This window comes from Colobus angolensis, unplaced genomic scaffold (genome assembly GCF_000951035.1).
Source record: "Colobus angolensis palliatus isolate OR3802 unplaced genomic scaffold, Cang.pa_1.0 Scaffold224, whole genome shotgun sequence".
Classification (NCBI taxonomy): Eukaryota; Metazoa; Chordata; class Mammalia; order Primates; family Cercopithecidae; genus Colobus; species Colobus angolensis.
This window is the reverse complement of record NW_012115422.1, coordinates 1,860,219-1,877,107: the sequence shown is the minus strand read 5'-3', so window position 1 is coordinate 1,877,107 and position 16,889 is coordinate 1,860,219. Positions and strand designations below refer to the sequence as shown.

At 34.7% G+C, this 16,889-nt stretch overlaps 1 protein-coding gene across 3 annotated transcripts in view; it reads left to right on the top strand.

The window, feature by feature from the left end:
* The window catches only part of ATF2 (activating transcription factor 2), a 92,165-nt gene that overhangs the window by 61,822 nt on the left and 13,454 nt on the right, over positions 1-16,889 (top strand). For all 3 annotated transcript variants that reach the window (XM_011944000.1, XM_011944001.1, XM_011943999.1), the window contains 2 exons: positions 7,462-7,611; positions 11,813-12,019. In XM_011944000.1, the coding sequence (XP_011799390.1) occupies positions 7,462-7,611; positions 11,813-12,019 (357 nt within the window). The remainder of the gene's footprint in view (positions 1-7,461; positions 7,612-11,812; positions 12,020-16,889) is intronic.

Genomic DNA, 16,889 nt, shown 5'->3' with positions numbered 1-16,889 from the left:
TGACTTTCTCAAGTACTTTAATAATTCTTAAATTTAAGTAAATTTACAGTCTTTTGATACATAGTTTTTGATACATAGTTTTCTTAAGTATTCATTATTTAGAAGCTTACTTAAGATTATCTCAGCACTTAAAACTAAAATCACAAGCCCAAGGTCAATCTCTTAATTAAACATTTTCACTTAAAGTCCAAGGGAAATACATTACTCCGCTTGGCAAATTACTTTTAGAACGTAAAATACCAAATAGTTATAGTTTATTTGAAATTAAAGTTTGAAATTAAAATATCAGTGGTATTGGTTTACTTTTTTAAGCTCCTGTGGGCTTAAGAAGACTCACCAAATAAACAATTCTGTCATCCCAACTGAAGAACATTGAAGATGGGTTCATATCCCAGTGCACAGAGCTTTCTTAATGACCAAATAAATGGTCACAGAACTTGATTCTTTCGTGCCTTAAATATAGAACTCCAAGTCCACGTTCTCCAAATAAGTGGTTCCCAGCTCACATTCCCTAGATTCATGTTACACCTTAAATGATTTTTGCTGACCCTACACCTGTTTGCATACCACCCCCCTAACCCACAACCACCTTAAAACTTGTAATTTCTCCTTCTACTGCTTTTTTTGGATTGTACTTTGTTGTTTTCAGGTCTTTGAAAGTGTTTTAAACATCATCCTTTTGGGGTTCTGCATGGACCTTTGTGATCACAATCTGTTAATAACATGCTGTATATTGTAGCAGTAGTGATTCTGCTAAAATGACCTGTGGTTAAAAATAACTTAAGAGAATAATGGGATTGGAACACAGAAGAATGAGTAGCACACTACAGCTAAAGAGAAATTTACTTTGTATGCTAACATAGCCAAGGATGCTTTTGTAATTCCCTGATTTTCAGATGTTCAGTGCCTTTCCAGGAAGATATTATGTATGCATTGTGTTTGTGTGTGCTGTGAATACTGAAATAAGATCTTTCTTTTCTGCTAACAAAAAAAAAAAAAAAAAATTCACAGTAAGCTTGTGTTTTTTAATTTTTGAGAACTTTAAGCCTTTGGAAAAGTAAGAATGTGTTAAAGAAATGTCAGTAGGGCCCGAAAAATGAAAGACTATCTAGTACTTTTTAATACAACAGAAAAATTCCCAGGATATAATTTTCTACAGAATTAGACTAGTTGTCACCAAATTTTGGTTTAGGGGTTTTGTTTGTCACTAAGCACATAAATCGTATTACTCTTCTAGTGAAACAGTTTTCTTTTGTAATATTTGTAATCAAAAAGCAACTGTTCTGAATAAGAAAATGTTGGTCATCTGGGGATTTTAAGATTTAGGAAAGTATTTAAATAGTATCCTCCAGAATCTTTTTTTTTTTTTTTTAAGACGTGTGACAAACTGAGAAATATCTTTGCACACAGTGGGTAGCCAGTAGGTTTTCTGCAGGGGGTTTCTACTGAGAGCTGACAGAGGGCATCTTGGCAAATGTTCAGAAACCTACATTAACTTGGTTGGGCCCTGCATGGAACCTCATGTTCAGCAGAATTCTTCTGACCTGCCTCTGCATGCCGAGCTAATCAGCAAACACCTAATGAGCCCACTCCAAGGAAACAGACCCTCTCTCAACCTACTTGATTTTCATATGTTCTCTGGGGGTGGGGAGACAAGATTTCATGAGGACTGATGATGCTGCATAGACCACAATAATGATAATTAACTTGCTGAATTTGGAAGATTATGCTGTTAATTAGTTGCAAAATAAAGATAAGTAATAGAGCAGCAGATGGTAGGATAACACCCAGGAGAAGGAGGGTTATTACTCTGATGAGCTTTTGTGGCACATATGAAATATGGATCTGACTTTTTCATAAATTGTTTCTAGAGAACATTATCTTTTTTCTTTGAACTATGATGGAGTACTTTGTTCCTACCAAGTTCTGACAGATGTGATAAAATTTATTTTCAAGGGTGCAACATAGAACTTGAATGACAAATTATTTCTAGGAGATCACCTCTTAAAGCGAATGTATCAGATTGGTCAGCACAGCAAATTATTCATCCTTTAATTAATTGAAACTATCTATATCTCTCTAAGAAAAAAAATTTTCAATATAGTAGTTGAACTTTACATCACTGAAAATTAAACATTAAAATATTTATCTGTTTCATAGAAATATAATAAAGACATTTTTGTTTATCAAACAAAGTCTACCTTTAACTTAAAATTATGCCTAAGTTTTCTTCTACATGTTGGATAATATAGACCTTGTAAAGTCCTCCTTTTGTTTTTTGGGGGTTTTTTTTGTTTGTTTGTTTGTTTTGAGTCAGGGTATTACTCTGTTGCCCAGGCCAGAGCTCACTGCAGCATCAAACTCCTGGGCTCAAGCAAACCTCCTGCCTCAGCCTACTGAGTAGTTGGGACTATAGGCATGCACCACCACACCTGGCTAATTTTTAAGTTTTCTGTAGAAATGGAGTTTTACCATATTGCCCAGGCTAGTGTGGAACTCCTGGGCTCAAGCAGTCCTCTTGGCTTCCCAGAGTGCTGAGATTACAGGCATAAGCCATCACACCCCACCTTAAATCTTCAATTTTTGTGAGTACTCAATCTTTATTTCTCAGAGTACTTATTCCTTATTTACATATATTAAATTTGTCCATTGAGAGAGATTTTGATCTTAGTAATGGACTGACCAATATCAGATGCTTGACTTAATTGATCACTAATAGATTTAGAAAATTTAACATTAGACTAGAGCTCCAGTTTGGCAAAGCTTTTGTTTAAAATATGTTCAGTTAACTGGAGTCAAGAAGTAGAATTTCTGGTTTTATCTCTGCTAACTGTGATTCTGGGAAGTAACTTCAGTTTTTTGGAGTTTCTATATCTCAAGTGATTGGACTACTTGACTTTCATTATCTCTGCTAGCTCCAAAATTCTATTGTAAAATAGATACTCATTACATTTATATGTGTTTTCATTTATTTTTCTTTAAACCAAAGTATTTGGCCTTCTTCAAATGCTCCTAACAAATATGTATGGCTGGATTGTAGATATCCTTACATTAATTGTAAAATTTATATGAATAATATTTAGTGACTGCTTTTTTGACCTAATTCTAATTTTTTTAGCATATGTGCATTTTTGTTGTAGTTTTAGAAAAATTAATGGACAGTTTAGAACAGTGTTAATTAACCCTTTAAATCTTTTTCTTCTGTTGTATACCCACTGGCATGCTTTTCAACTCAGACCCATTGTAATCAATGTAACAGCATGGAGCAAACATTAGAGCTTCCTCACTGGATGAGTACTGTATACCCTAGGGCAGTCGAGGAAGGATAATGAATGAATACTGATGCTGCTTTTAAGTGCTCTATAAGGTAGTAACTTGCCCTACTAAAGATTATTCAAGAGAGTGATGTTTATGTACTTAGGCTCCCCTATGTGCAGTTACTGTATTTCATTAATTCTGAGAGTTAAGCTCTTCACTGTAAAACTTTAAATGCTCCTCAATTCTATAATGATTTCTACCTAAGGACTTAAAAATGTTTTCCCAACACATAATTTACTAAGCCTCACATTTCTACCTCTGGTTATGTTTGTGCACATTTTAAAACTAGAAATGAAAGCCCCAATTTATCACTATAGACTGGATACTACTAGTCATTGTATTTTGATGTCTAACATTCTATTTATAAAATATGTAAATATGCAGACTTACGACCTCCCAAGACTGTCTCACTTTGTTCTGACCCACACTTTTCCAACTCAGGTCTTTCTACTTTAAATACTTCTTCATCATTTTCCTAAGTATTCCTATCTGATTCTAGCCAGCTACTACTTTAGTCCCTCATTTAATTTCAGTTTTAATCCATCCACTTCCACATCATCCCATCAATTATTAGGGTCCTAATTGCCTATGTTTTAGCTACTAATATAGTTGTTTCTGATTGTTTATAAAAGGAACTAGGAATCTTGTCTTGATTCTGAAAAATTCAGTTTTTGGTATGGTCTTGAGCATGTCTCTGTCAGGAATGCTTGCTTGTTCCCCGGTGCCGTAAAGAAATAGCACGTGAACATAAATTTAATTTCCTCAGCAAGGCCAGTTTTTTTACTTTCTGCAGAAAGGGTACACTCGCCAGCAGTTTTCCTACAAGAGTACACCAAACAAAGGAGACAGGGTCATTTATAACCTGACGCGTCCACTCTACAGCTGTGTCTGGTTTCTGTTGACTGGAATGGGACCTCACATTCTGTATTTGTCCCGATTGGCTAGCAACTTAGAACTTTTTAAAGAAACAAAGCCAGAGGAGAATAAAGGAAGGAGAAAGTAACTTGTGGAATGCTGAGAAAGGTAAAAACACCTTCAAATAAGGAAGCGGAACAGGCTATGACCTAATGCTTGGACCAGTATAAGCATGCCAGGGCAAATATTTAGGCTAAATTGTGGGAGCTAAGAACATAAAGTATATTGATTTCTTTATTACAGCTAGCAGATATTTAAGAATATTAGCACAGGTCTTTGAATAAATTTTGCTTCTGAAAGAAGTGTTACTATTTATTCCTAATTAGATGGGGAGGAAAGTCTTTGAAGAAGAACCTCTACTTTTTACATCTCACATATAAAATATGTCTGGGATCAAAGTAATGCTTAAGATGACCCTTAAGGATATTTTGAAAATTCAGAAACATAGAAACTCTCCTGATTCTTTGGACCTCCGTACTAAGAAAATAGAGGCCTCAATAGTATTCTTAAAGAAGTAAGGAAACATCTGAAAAATTCTTTTAGGAGTCAGATAGTTTTACATGTTACTTTTGTTTTTCAACTCAACTCTGCAAGGAAGTTATTATTCCAAGTTTCATAGGTAAAGAAATTGAGACTCAAAGATCAATGTTTTGTTCAAAGTCACAGATAGTTTGAGGTAGAGTTAGGTGCTGAACCTAAAGTGTATTCTCAGCTGTATAAGACCATAGTATATTGCATGTTCAAATCAGTGAAAGCACCAGGATATTACATAAGTGGTAATTGTTACAATTCATGAAGAAGTAGTCTGTCAGAAAAGTGGGAGAAAACACACCTGATCCTGGCTTAGCAGTTGCAGTAACAGGTTTGGCACTCTCAGTCCTTATGATTGTCTTTTGAATCATTAAGCCACAAAGCTTCACTCTCTTTCTTGTTCTTTCCCTGTGTTTTCTGGTAGCACCAAGGATAAAGTATGCAGCATGGTGCCATGGAAATACTTTGCACTTGAAGTTGAAGAGATCTAGGTGTATATCCAGGATTTGAAGTAGCTTAACAGCTCTGCATCCTTGAGCAAACGATATCTGGTTTCCTAAAGTGTAAAATGGGGATACTATACAATTAAAAACTCATTTAAAAACTACAGATAATATAGATAATACAGATAATAGATAACACAGATAATACACAGGTGAATCTCAGCTGCATTGTGCTAAGGGAAAGAAGCCAGATTCAAAAGGCCATACAATGTGTGTTTCCATTTATATGATCTTCTGGAAGAGACAAAACTCTTGGGATCAGAAAATAGATCAGTGGTTTCCAGGGCCAGGGAATAGAAGGAGAGTATGACAGAGAAGAGCATGAGGATTTTATTATGGTAAAACTGTTATGTATTCTGATTGTAGGGTAGGTTACATGAGTGTATTTGTTTGTTAAAATTCAATAGAGGTCGGGCGCGGTGGCTCACTCCTGTAATCCCAGAACTTTAGAAGGCCGAGGAGGGTGGATCACCTGAGGTCAGGAGTTTCAGACCAGCCTGGCCAACGTGAAAACCCCGTCTCTACTAAAAATACAAAAATCAGCCGGGTGTGGTAGCATGCACCTGTAATCCCAGCTCCTCAGGAGACTGAGGCAGGAGAATTGCTTGAACCGTGGAGGTGGAGGTTGCATTTAGCTGAGATCATGCCACTGCCCTCCAGCCTGGGTGACAGGAAGAGACTCCCTCTCAAAAAAAAAAAAATTGGATTGTAAAGTAAACAGAGTTAACTTGCTATGTGTAACTTATATCTCAAGAAAACTTTTCTTTTTACAAATTGACTTTATTTTAAAAATCACACCCAGAATATACAGTGATTCGCAAGAGAGAGAAAAAATGTCCACTAACATTTGTTCATGCATAATTACTGCCTCAGTTAAAATTCTGGTGATCTTTTCATATATGCTTCATATTTTATGGGATCTGGATCACATAGTAAGAAGATAGGCCCAGATGAAAAGAAAGAAATTACAAGTCTTGAAATAGTTATAAAAATTTCTGAATTTTTCTCAGTTGAAGTGAATGGAAATACTTGTACTAGTATTATTTGGGGGTCTTTTTCAAAAGCTCTTCTCTCACTCACCCCTTTCTGCTATACTCAGGGAAGGAAGAAAGGAAAAGATTGCCAAGAATATGTGTTCTTAACACTTAACACCCCAGACAGTTATTTACTTCTGAGAAGTTTGGGAAACACTGGGTAGGCTGCAACATGGTTCTCACGTCTCTGTCTCTCTCTTTTGTCTCTAATTCGCACTCGCTCTCACTCTCTTATTAGCCTCCATCCCCTCAAAGATGTACCTTTATAAGAATCGTAAGAAAGTGTAGTATATATAACTCTGACTCCAATTTCTGTAATAATATATATTTGGGGCCCAAGAACTACATCTTAGTTATTAAGAACAATATCAGCAATAACAGTCTCAGGTCTGTGGGATCCCTGAAGTCCCTTTCATTGCTAAGATACTGTGGTATGATTATCTTTGCAAATTATTTCATATTTACAGATCATAACAATAAAATCACCTTAAAGATCACATATGACCATTTTCACTAAAGAAATCAATTTCTATCAGTTAACAGGTGTTTCTTTTATACCTATGTAGCAAATAATTATACCAGTTGCTAAAAGGAATACCCAAAAGTGTAAGATAATCTCTGCTCTTAAAGAGCTTACTAACTGGTTGGGAGATAAAATAGTCATATATGACAAATTTTTATTGATAGCATAATAAGTTTCTTTGAAATTGTATCTTGAGAAAGTGGTAGACATAAATATCCAAGGCCTCATTCTAATACTAGATCTATCATGCTCTGAATGTGAGTCCAATACAATCCAATAATTAACTGGCAAACTGCAACATCAGAAGAGAACTAGATCTGCTTACTGGGGACAGGAAAAACCTAAGAGCAATAAACTCAGCTGTACGTTCTAGGAGGAGGCTCAATTTGGCCCCATTTGATCTCTGTTTGCAGGTTTGGTGCCAGTGCTTACTTGGCCAATGACATGATGTTACATTTTTAAGGCCTTTATTATTATTTTCTCAAAATTCACTAGGAACAGCAAAATACAGAATCCTCTAGTAGTACTAGGCAAAAAGACTCAAGGAAACTACCTAAGATCTCACTGTTTGTCTTATCGATATTCATGATGATCTTTAAGGACTTAAAAAAAATTTTTAATGGTGTTTGCATTTCAGAGATTAAAAGCTGCTTTGACCCAGCAACATCCTCCAGTTACCAATGGTGATACTGTCAAAGGTCATGGTAGTGGATTGGTTAGGACTCAGTCAGAGGAGTCTCGACCACAGTCATTACAACAGCCAGCCACATCCACTACAGAGACTCCGGTATGTGTGTTGTTTTTATTATTCAGCACTCTGTCATCTTTAAACAGACAAGTACAATATAACTTATGACTTATTTAAAAAATATTATTCTGGTCATGTTGTTATTCCAAAGGGGTATCAAAAGCCTTAAGAAAAAGTAGCTCACTGTACAAGAATTGATACAAAAATAAACATAATAGAGCAGTTGTTCTGTTCAGGACACCTGTAAATATTTCTGTGGGTGTCCATATATGTTGGTCTGACGTGGCACAATTCTTTTTAAAGAAAATACCTTTTTCTGTTGATTTTAGGACAGTGAAACTAAATACTGCTTTGAGAAATTTCCTTTATTCTCTGTTTCCTGATTGAGGAAGTTTATAGAGTTATGACTTTGGAAAATAGTTATATAACTAGAAAAATAATATTAGAACCTTATAGTGAGAAGAATGAAATGTATCTTGTTTTCTTAGTTATTGTCCAAAACTACAAATTTGACATAAACCACAACTATTAACACTAGATATTTTTTCTTGCTGTGGCATAAACAGGTTTGATTTGACCTATTCTCCTGTATAACCAAGGTATTGAGGTTATAGGAAAATTTATTAGGTTAAGTTCTGTAAATTTTATAGACAATAACTTCTTTGTTAAGGGATGCTGTGTTCTTCAGAAATGTATGTAACTAAATTTTATGTACTTTTTCAAGTAGCAAAACTAAGATTTCTAAAGAATCTTTTTGGATCTCTTCTTAAAAAGTTATTGATTTTGCCTTTTCCTAAAATGCCATATATTTGTGATTACAATGCATATCATATTTTAGTATTGTGTTGCCATCTACAGCCATTAAAGTGTGTATGTCCCAAAGAGGCAGATTTTTTTTCTGTTTCCAATACTAGCAGAACAAATAATTCTTGTCTCTGCTTTTAATATTTGCTCACTCATTGTAAAACATTACTCTTTGTTATTTATTTGTATAAGTAACCTTATGTCACTTGTAGATAATCAGAAGTCTTTTAGAGAAATATGTAGATAAATATTCACACACACACACACACACACACACATATGTAGGTATTACATTACTAACATAAATCAAATGGTTGCTGAATTAAAACTTGTGAAACATCACCAAAGGAGCAAATATGCTTTATGGCAGCTATTTATACTGGAGACCCCTTTCACTTACCTCTAGTTTGTGACTGCCTGTGAGATGATTGATATTGTTATATGCCTGCAGTGCCTTTCTAATTCTTTCTAGTAAAGGATTATTGTACTCCTGTTAACTGTTTCAGAATTCTATTTAGACCTTTTATCTTTATTTGAAGACTATTAGCATTGGCATTAAAAAGCAAAAGTTTTCAATCAAAGAAACACACATAAATAAGTTTTAGATTGCCACCTAAGCATAGGTATTTACATAACTGCATCTTGTCTTTTAAAAACTTAACATAATGAAATGTAGTTGTGGTTGTCATCCACTAAACAGCTTAGGGACCAAAAGGGAAAATGAGGGGCTGAGTGACTGTGTATGTGTGTTAATGTTATACCTCAGGGTTTAACAATGTTTCACAGGCCATATGCAACCCATGGGTGTTTTTGTGTGGTCTGCAACTTAAGTATGATTTTTTACATTTTTAAAGGGTTATTTTTTTAAAAATGAATATAATTTATTTTTATTGTCCTTACTTTCTTGTACTAACTATAGTTTTCCTGGATCTAATTTTTATTTGTGTATTTATATGTTGTTGTATTGGATGGAAGCCCCATGAGGGCAGGACTTTATCTGTTTGTTCACTGCTATACTTAGTTTCTAGAATAGTTCCTGTAAGTATTTTCTGAATGAAATGGAATGAATTAATCAATAGACATGGGGAGAGAAGGAACAGTATATACTTCTAAGAAGCCTCCAATCCTTGATAGGCATAAAGATATACAAATGTAACTCTGAGTAGCAGAAATTAAGCTTCTGCTATTCTTCTAGTACTTATGATTAGTCTTTGCTGTAATGAGTTAAATCAATTAAAAACAAAAATAAACTGTTCTCTCTTATTCAGCCAGATGAGTAAAAGAAAAAACCTGCTATTCTCAATAAGAAAAATAGGAGGATGTGGCTCACGCCTATAATCCCAGCACTTTGGGAGCCCTAGGTGGGTGGATCACCTGAGGTCAGGAGTTCGAGACCAGCCTGGCCAACCTGGTGAAACACCATCTCTACTGAAAATACAAAAGTTCAGCTGGGTGTGATGGCGGGCGCCTGTAATCTGAGCTACTTGGGAGGCTGAGACAGGAGAATCACTTGAACCCGGGAGACAGAAGTTGCAGTGAGCCAGGATCACGTCATTGCACTCCAGCCTCGGCCACAGAGCGAGACTCTATCTCAAAAAAAAAAAAAAGAAAAATAGGAGAATGAAGAAAAAATTTCAAGATTGCAAATCTTGAAGCCAACCATAGAAATATTTTTCTAAAACATTAAGTTACAATTACATAGGTAAAAGAAACACTCTAATTTAAATGCTTAATCTTTATTACAATTAAAATACTTCTTTTTTGAGACGGGATCTTCCCCTGTTGCCCATGCTGGAGTGCAGTGGCACAGTCATGGCTCACTGCAGCCTCGACTTCCCAGGCTCAAGCAGTCCTCTTCCACCTCAGCCTCCTGAGCAACTAGGACCACAAGCACATGCCACCACACTTGGCTAATTTTTTAAATTATTTGTAGAGATGAGGTTTTGCTATGTTGCCCACATGTGAAATACTTTATAAATGAAATAAGTCTCTCTGTAATGCTAGTTATTTGGACAAAGAAATGATAACTTTATTTTTTGGAATTTTTTAGAGTGAAAAATAGTTTGGTAATTTACCTAATTTACCTGCAGAATTTAACTTGAGCCTTATGTAAGATTTGTATTACATAGATTAGGAGAAAACAAATTTTCTTTGTGCATACCATTTTTAAATATAATAAATTATAGGTAAAAGATTGTTTTCAGGCTTCTCCTTTGGATTATGTGCCTATAGCCACAAAATGTTCTTTTCTCTGCACCATTTCCAAGAGCTCATTTTCTTCTTTCTTTTTCTTTGTATTTTTTGATACTGAGTCTCACTGTATTGCCCAGGCTGGCATGCAGTGGTGTTATCTTGGCTCACTGCAACCTCTGCCTCCCGGGTTCAAGCGATTCTTGTGCCTCAGCCTCCCGAGTAGCTGGGATTACAGGCATGCACCACCACGCCCAGCTAAATTTTTTGTATTTGTAGTAGAGACAGGTTTTCACCATGTTGTCCTGGCTGGTCTTGAACTCCTGATCTCAAGTGGTCCGCCCTCCTTGGCCTCCCAAAGTTCTGGAATTACAGGCATGAGCTACCACGCCCGGCCAAGAGTTCATTTTTTGACACCCATATTCATTTGTTCTGTGGCACAGTTTTGGGGTTCGTGAAAGGCTTGAAGGTACCTATTGTTTTATAGTCTTAAACACTAGACAGTATTACTAGTGACTGAAGGTTTCTTTTTTTCTCTGGCTAATCTGAGATAACCAAGCTGATTCACTGGGGAGCAGAGGGAATAATTAAAATGAAAATTAAGGTTCCTGTAGGATTCTCCCTACCAGAAAAATGAGCATTAATAAATACAAGAACTTGACCCTTAGAAAAAGACTGACCATAAATTTCACGAACTGAAGAGAAGCTGAATATACCAAAGAATATACATATTTTCACTTCATAACTTTAGAGAAACCAATTTTCTTTAAGAAAATTGACATTTAATATGAGATATTTTTATTTAAAAATAGCATAGAAATCATGGTTTTCTGTCATGAATTTAAATAGGAAGTTATTAAACGTTTGGAGAAATTTATAATCAGTAGTTTTCCAGGAATTGAATAATACAATAAAATCTGTTAAAATACACTTGGAAAAATATTTCTATGTATCATTTGTATCATATTTTAAATTTTTTCATACTTGTATGTAAATGAAAATATTATACATAAAGAATACATTTGCTGTGACATTGCATTAGTGAGAATTGTGTTATAGTATAGCTCCTAACATAAGTATATTCAAGAAAGAAGTTAAACCACATTTTCATATTGCCCCAACATACTGATGTATTCAACAAAACTTAGAAAATAAAATTGCTGTCCCCCTTTGACACCCTTTACTGCCTATGTTAATTCACTCACTAGATACAAATATAACAAGCTTTCATCTCTGTTTATAATAGGCTTCTCCAGCTCACACAACTCCACAGACCCAAAGTACAAGTGGTCGTCGGAGAAGAGCAGCTAACGAAGATCCTGATGAAAAAAGGAGAAAGTTTTTAGAGCGAAATAGAGCAGCCGCTTCAAGATGCCGACAAAAAAGGAAAGTCTGGGTTCAGTCTTTAGAGAAGAAAGCAGAAGACTTGAGTTCATTAAATGGTCAGCTGCAGGTAAGGTGCATATATGTGAATTTTGTTTTATTTCTTTTTTAATAATTGTGAACATAGCTTTTTTTTTTTTTTCCTAGTTGGGCCTCCAAACATTTTAGGACATAATATTGGTCTATAGCATAGTTTTGTAAACCTGTTTGTTTGGATGCTGAGATTAAATAATATAAAGCTTTCAACACTGATACAATGAAGAAATTTAAAATATGTTTACCTGCGTACAGAAGTAGCTAAACTATCTGGTTTGAACTTTATAAAGTTGTGATATAAAGTGCAGAGAATTTTAAAATTTAAAAATATTACTGTTATTTCACTTTTCTTGTCTATTTTTTTGGTTTATAGCACAACTATAAAGTTGCTTCAGTAGCAGTTTTTAAATTCTTTCATTCTTTGAGTTATAAATTTTGTTCTGTTTTGTTTTATTTAAAGTGAATATATTGCTCGTGAAAGGTGCCAGATTGACAGCTTTGGAAACTGAAGGACTCTAATTATCCACAGACCAGGTACAATATGGCCAGTGGCAGTACAGATCATTTCATACTGCCCTGCCAATGTGCCTCAGATACATTTCTTAAAACCTCATGGAGTATAAAGTTTTAAGGCAGCACCAAATCTGTTTCCTTTGTTTTTCTTCCTTCCTTTTGTTTTTGTTGTGTTTTTTCAACATAAATATTCTCCCATATAATCTTAAACTACCAACTGATAAGTATCAACTAGAAAACTGATGTTAATGAATTACACTTGTTATTAATCCATACCCAGTTAAAAATGAATCTTTCTGTATAATCATAATTGATGGTAAGAGACCTGCTGTCTTCTTAAATCTGTCTTTAAGATACCACCAATATAATTGTCTGTTTAAATGGTTAGGAAACAGTTTTTAGCTAAATCAGACATAGCATTTAACCAAATGTAAGTTTTATAATTTAAATTTTTTTAATGCAAAGCAGAGATCTTTCAAGTCTTTATTGTGCTTTGAATATTGACATGATAGAACAAATAGATTGTCTTGCCGAACTTATTTTTAATGATTTTAATGGTTTAGAAGAAATTTTTAATACAATGTACCATATCACATAGACTTAAAATATGTACTTATCTTCTAGGGTTTATTAAGACATATATTTTATCATTTATCATCTGATAAATTTTTTTTTGTTTTTGAAACGGAGTCTCTCTCTGTCACCTGGGCTGAAGTGCAATGGCGCAATCTTGGCTCACTGCAACCTCCAGCTCCCAGGTGCAAGTGATTCTCCTGCCTCAGCCTCCCAAGTAGCTGGGATTACAAGTGCACACCACCACGCCCGGCTAATTTTTTGTAGCGATGGGGTTTCACCATGTTGGCCAGGCTGGTCTTGAACTCCTGACCTCAGGTGATCCACCCGCCTTCAGCCTCTCAAATTGCTGGGATTACAGGCTTGAGCCTCTGTTCCTGGCCCGTCATCTGATAAATTTTTAATCAAGAACAAGTTTCAGAAATTTTTAGAAAGCATTTCTAAATTTTCCTTTTTTTTTAAATAATATAGACTGTAGGTGCTAATTTATGCTGCAAAAATGGCTATTTTATATCAAGTCTGTTATTACTAAATTTTCAGATATTATTACATTAACGAAGTGATATAGGTGTATTTTTTTTTCCATTCTTAACTAACAAAATCTTCTGAATGACCTGCTCTCTTTTAGTTGTATGACATAAAACACAATCACTGTTATCTTCAGTTGTCTTACCTATAGAATAGATGTGGTAATACCTGATGGTCTTACTTCTCTGCATTGTTACATGAATCAGTCAATTCAAGGGTTTCTTCCTACAGAAAAATTTAACTAGTAAGACAAATTTACCGTTATTTTCCTTTGTAATTTGGCTTATTGTACCTTATTTAAGAAGTAAAAGTACCTGAAAACTATGAAGTAGTACATACATATATGTTATTATTTACAGGGATTTTAAGCTAAGCAAGTTTTCTGCTTTGAACCATTTTAGAGCAATCTTAATAGTTTTTAATGAGATATTCCTGTTCCTTAGTTATACTGCGGCACTGATTACCACTATTAGCCCTTTATTATTGCAGAAAACCATGGAAAATTCAGTATTCAAAAGAAATATAATATTGACCCCATTTATTTCATGTTTTTTCTATCACACAATCTATGATTAAAATGTCGTTATTTTAGCAGTGCTTTGTATATGCTTCCTAATTTGGGTAGAAGTTTTTTGATTGGAGAAATAAAGATAAGATTTATCATTAGGTAGAAGTTTGCTGACATCATTTTTTGAAGCATGAGACTATTAAATGGAAGCTAAATTTAGGAAATCACTAAATTAAGATCTACATTTGAACTTGAGTTTAGTTAATACCTCAAATTATGTACAGAACAAGTAAAACCAGTATTTTTAATCATTAAAAACTGGGTGATGATGGCATCATCTTAGATTTAGAAATGCATTTTAAAATAGGAGCCAAAATGATATATTATCAAGGATTTTATTTAAAATGCCTCTCCAAAAAAGAAAAAGTATTATATCCATCTATTTATATTAACCTGGGAAAATATCTGTTATATATATATTTGTATGGGCAAAAAGAAAGTTGTTGGAAACAGCCCAAATGTCCATCCAAGCTGAATGGATAAACAAGTTGTGGTTTATATGTACAATGAAATATTATTCCTCCATAAAAAGAAATGAGGTATATACTATGGTGTAGATGAACCTCAAAACATTATGTTAAGTGAAAGAATGCAGAACAAAACATCAGATGTTGTATGATTCCATTTATGTGAAATACCCAGAATAAATAAATCCATAGAGAGAGAGGGCATATTAATGGGGGAGGGAGAATAGGGAGAAACTGCTTAGTGAGTAAGGGGTTTTACTTTGGAGCGATAGAAATGTTTTGTTACTAGACAGAGGGTGGTAGTTGCACAACATTGTGAATGTACTAAATGCCAGTTTAAACTGATTACCTTTATGTTATGAATTTCACCTCAGTAAATTACCAAAAAAGAACAGTTACATCTTAATTAAGCATTATTATTATGCTTAATAAAGCATAATCCTTTCTTATTAATAAAAAGGTTTACAGTTAGATGGGTAAATGCATAGGTATAGGAACTGGTATAAAAATGACTCCCTAAGTATAGTTAGCATTTTAGGAATGACATGTACCAACATGCAAACAATGGTGAGGAGGGAATTGAGAGCGTGGATGGTTTGGAAAGAAAGGGTACTTCAACTATGACTTTCTATTATTGTTTCAAGTCAGTATATTATTTTGACTTTTTGTTGTTTTCTACTTAATTGTCAAGTAAAATAAGTTTTTTAAAAGTGACAGATTTTAGCTTTCAGGGTGTGAAGAGTTAACATGCCTATAATAGATTCAGGGAGAAAAATTTCCTTCAGTCTGCCAACAGCAAAACCGTTAACTGTGAAGAACAGAATGACTTGTAAGGAAAATTGAATGTCAAAGAAATAATTATACCCTACTTTATGTGAAAACTTTAATCAATTCTGTATTTCCTTGATGATCCTTCATGTGACATGCAGGCTTAACTGATCAGTGTAGTGGGCAGTAATGCCCATAGTTTACTTATAAGTTTTATATGTGATACAAGGTTTAGCAAGTGTTGAGGTATGATTGTTCATATTTTTACCAAATACATATTAGGTCTTAAAGAAAATATATTCAGCCTTATTGCCGCATTCACTAAATTTAATAATGTTTTAGTTTTCCAAATCATTGCTAAAAGAGCAATTTCATCAAATTATATTAGAGACATTTATGGTAATCTAGACCAAAAACTGAATACTGTTGGTTATAAATTATTGGGGTTTTTTGTTTGTTTGTTTGTTTGTTTTTGAGACAGAGTTTTGCTCTTGTTCCCCAGGCTAAAGTGCAGTGGCGCAATCTCAGCTCACCGCAACCTCCCCCTCCTGGGTTTAAGCGATTCTCCTGCCTCAGCCTTCTGAGTAGCTGGGATTTACAGGCGTGTGCCACCACGCCCAGCTAATTTTGTATTTTTAGTAGAGACGGGTTTCTCCACATTGGTCAGGCTAGTCTCGAACTCCCGACCTCAGGTGATCTGCCTGCCTCGGCCTCCCAAAGTGCTGAGATCACAGGCATGAGCCACTGCACCCAGCCAATTATTGTATTTTTTTTTTTTTTTTTTTTTGAGACGGAGTCCCGCTCTGTCTCCGGGGCTGGAATGCAGTGGCCGGATCTCAGCTCACTGCAAGCTCCGCCTCCCAGGTTGAGTAGCTGGGACTACAGGCGCCCGCCACCTCGCCCGGCTAGTTTTTTGTATTTTTTAGTAGAGACGGGGTTTCACCGTGTTAGCCAGGATTTATTGTATTTTTAAAGTAATACCTGTTTTGTTAATTTTGTTATCTTTTACTTGAAATGGTTTTTACTGTTTATAAGCTTTGTCTTTCAGTTATACACATTGTGGGGGTTAATTTTCAGTTTATAAATGTAGCATGTTTCCTTATGAACAAAAAGCAGATTCCTTTTCTTTACTAACAGTAGCTGCTTAACATTTACTCTGTGGGTACAACTTGATAATTATTTTTGTGTGGATTTGGCTGTTATATTAGGTTGATGCAAATGGAATCACGGCTTTTGCCATTAAAAGTAACGGGAAAACATACTTTTAATGGCAAAAACTGTGATTCCATTTGCACCAACCTAATAACTTAGATACTGCAAAATGTGTGTGGAGTGGAAGCACAATAAATTAATAAAAGCACACTTTTATAGCTAGAATTTACTCATAAGTTAATGATGTGGAAAAGGTTTTGTTTATTGGTTCATTGACTTGTAGAAAATGAGATTAAATCTTTTATTTCTGGTACCAGACAATATCTTATTTCAGT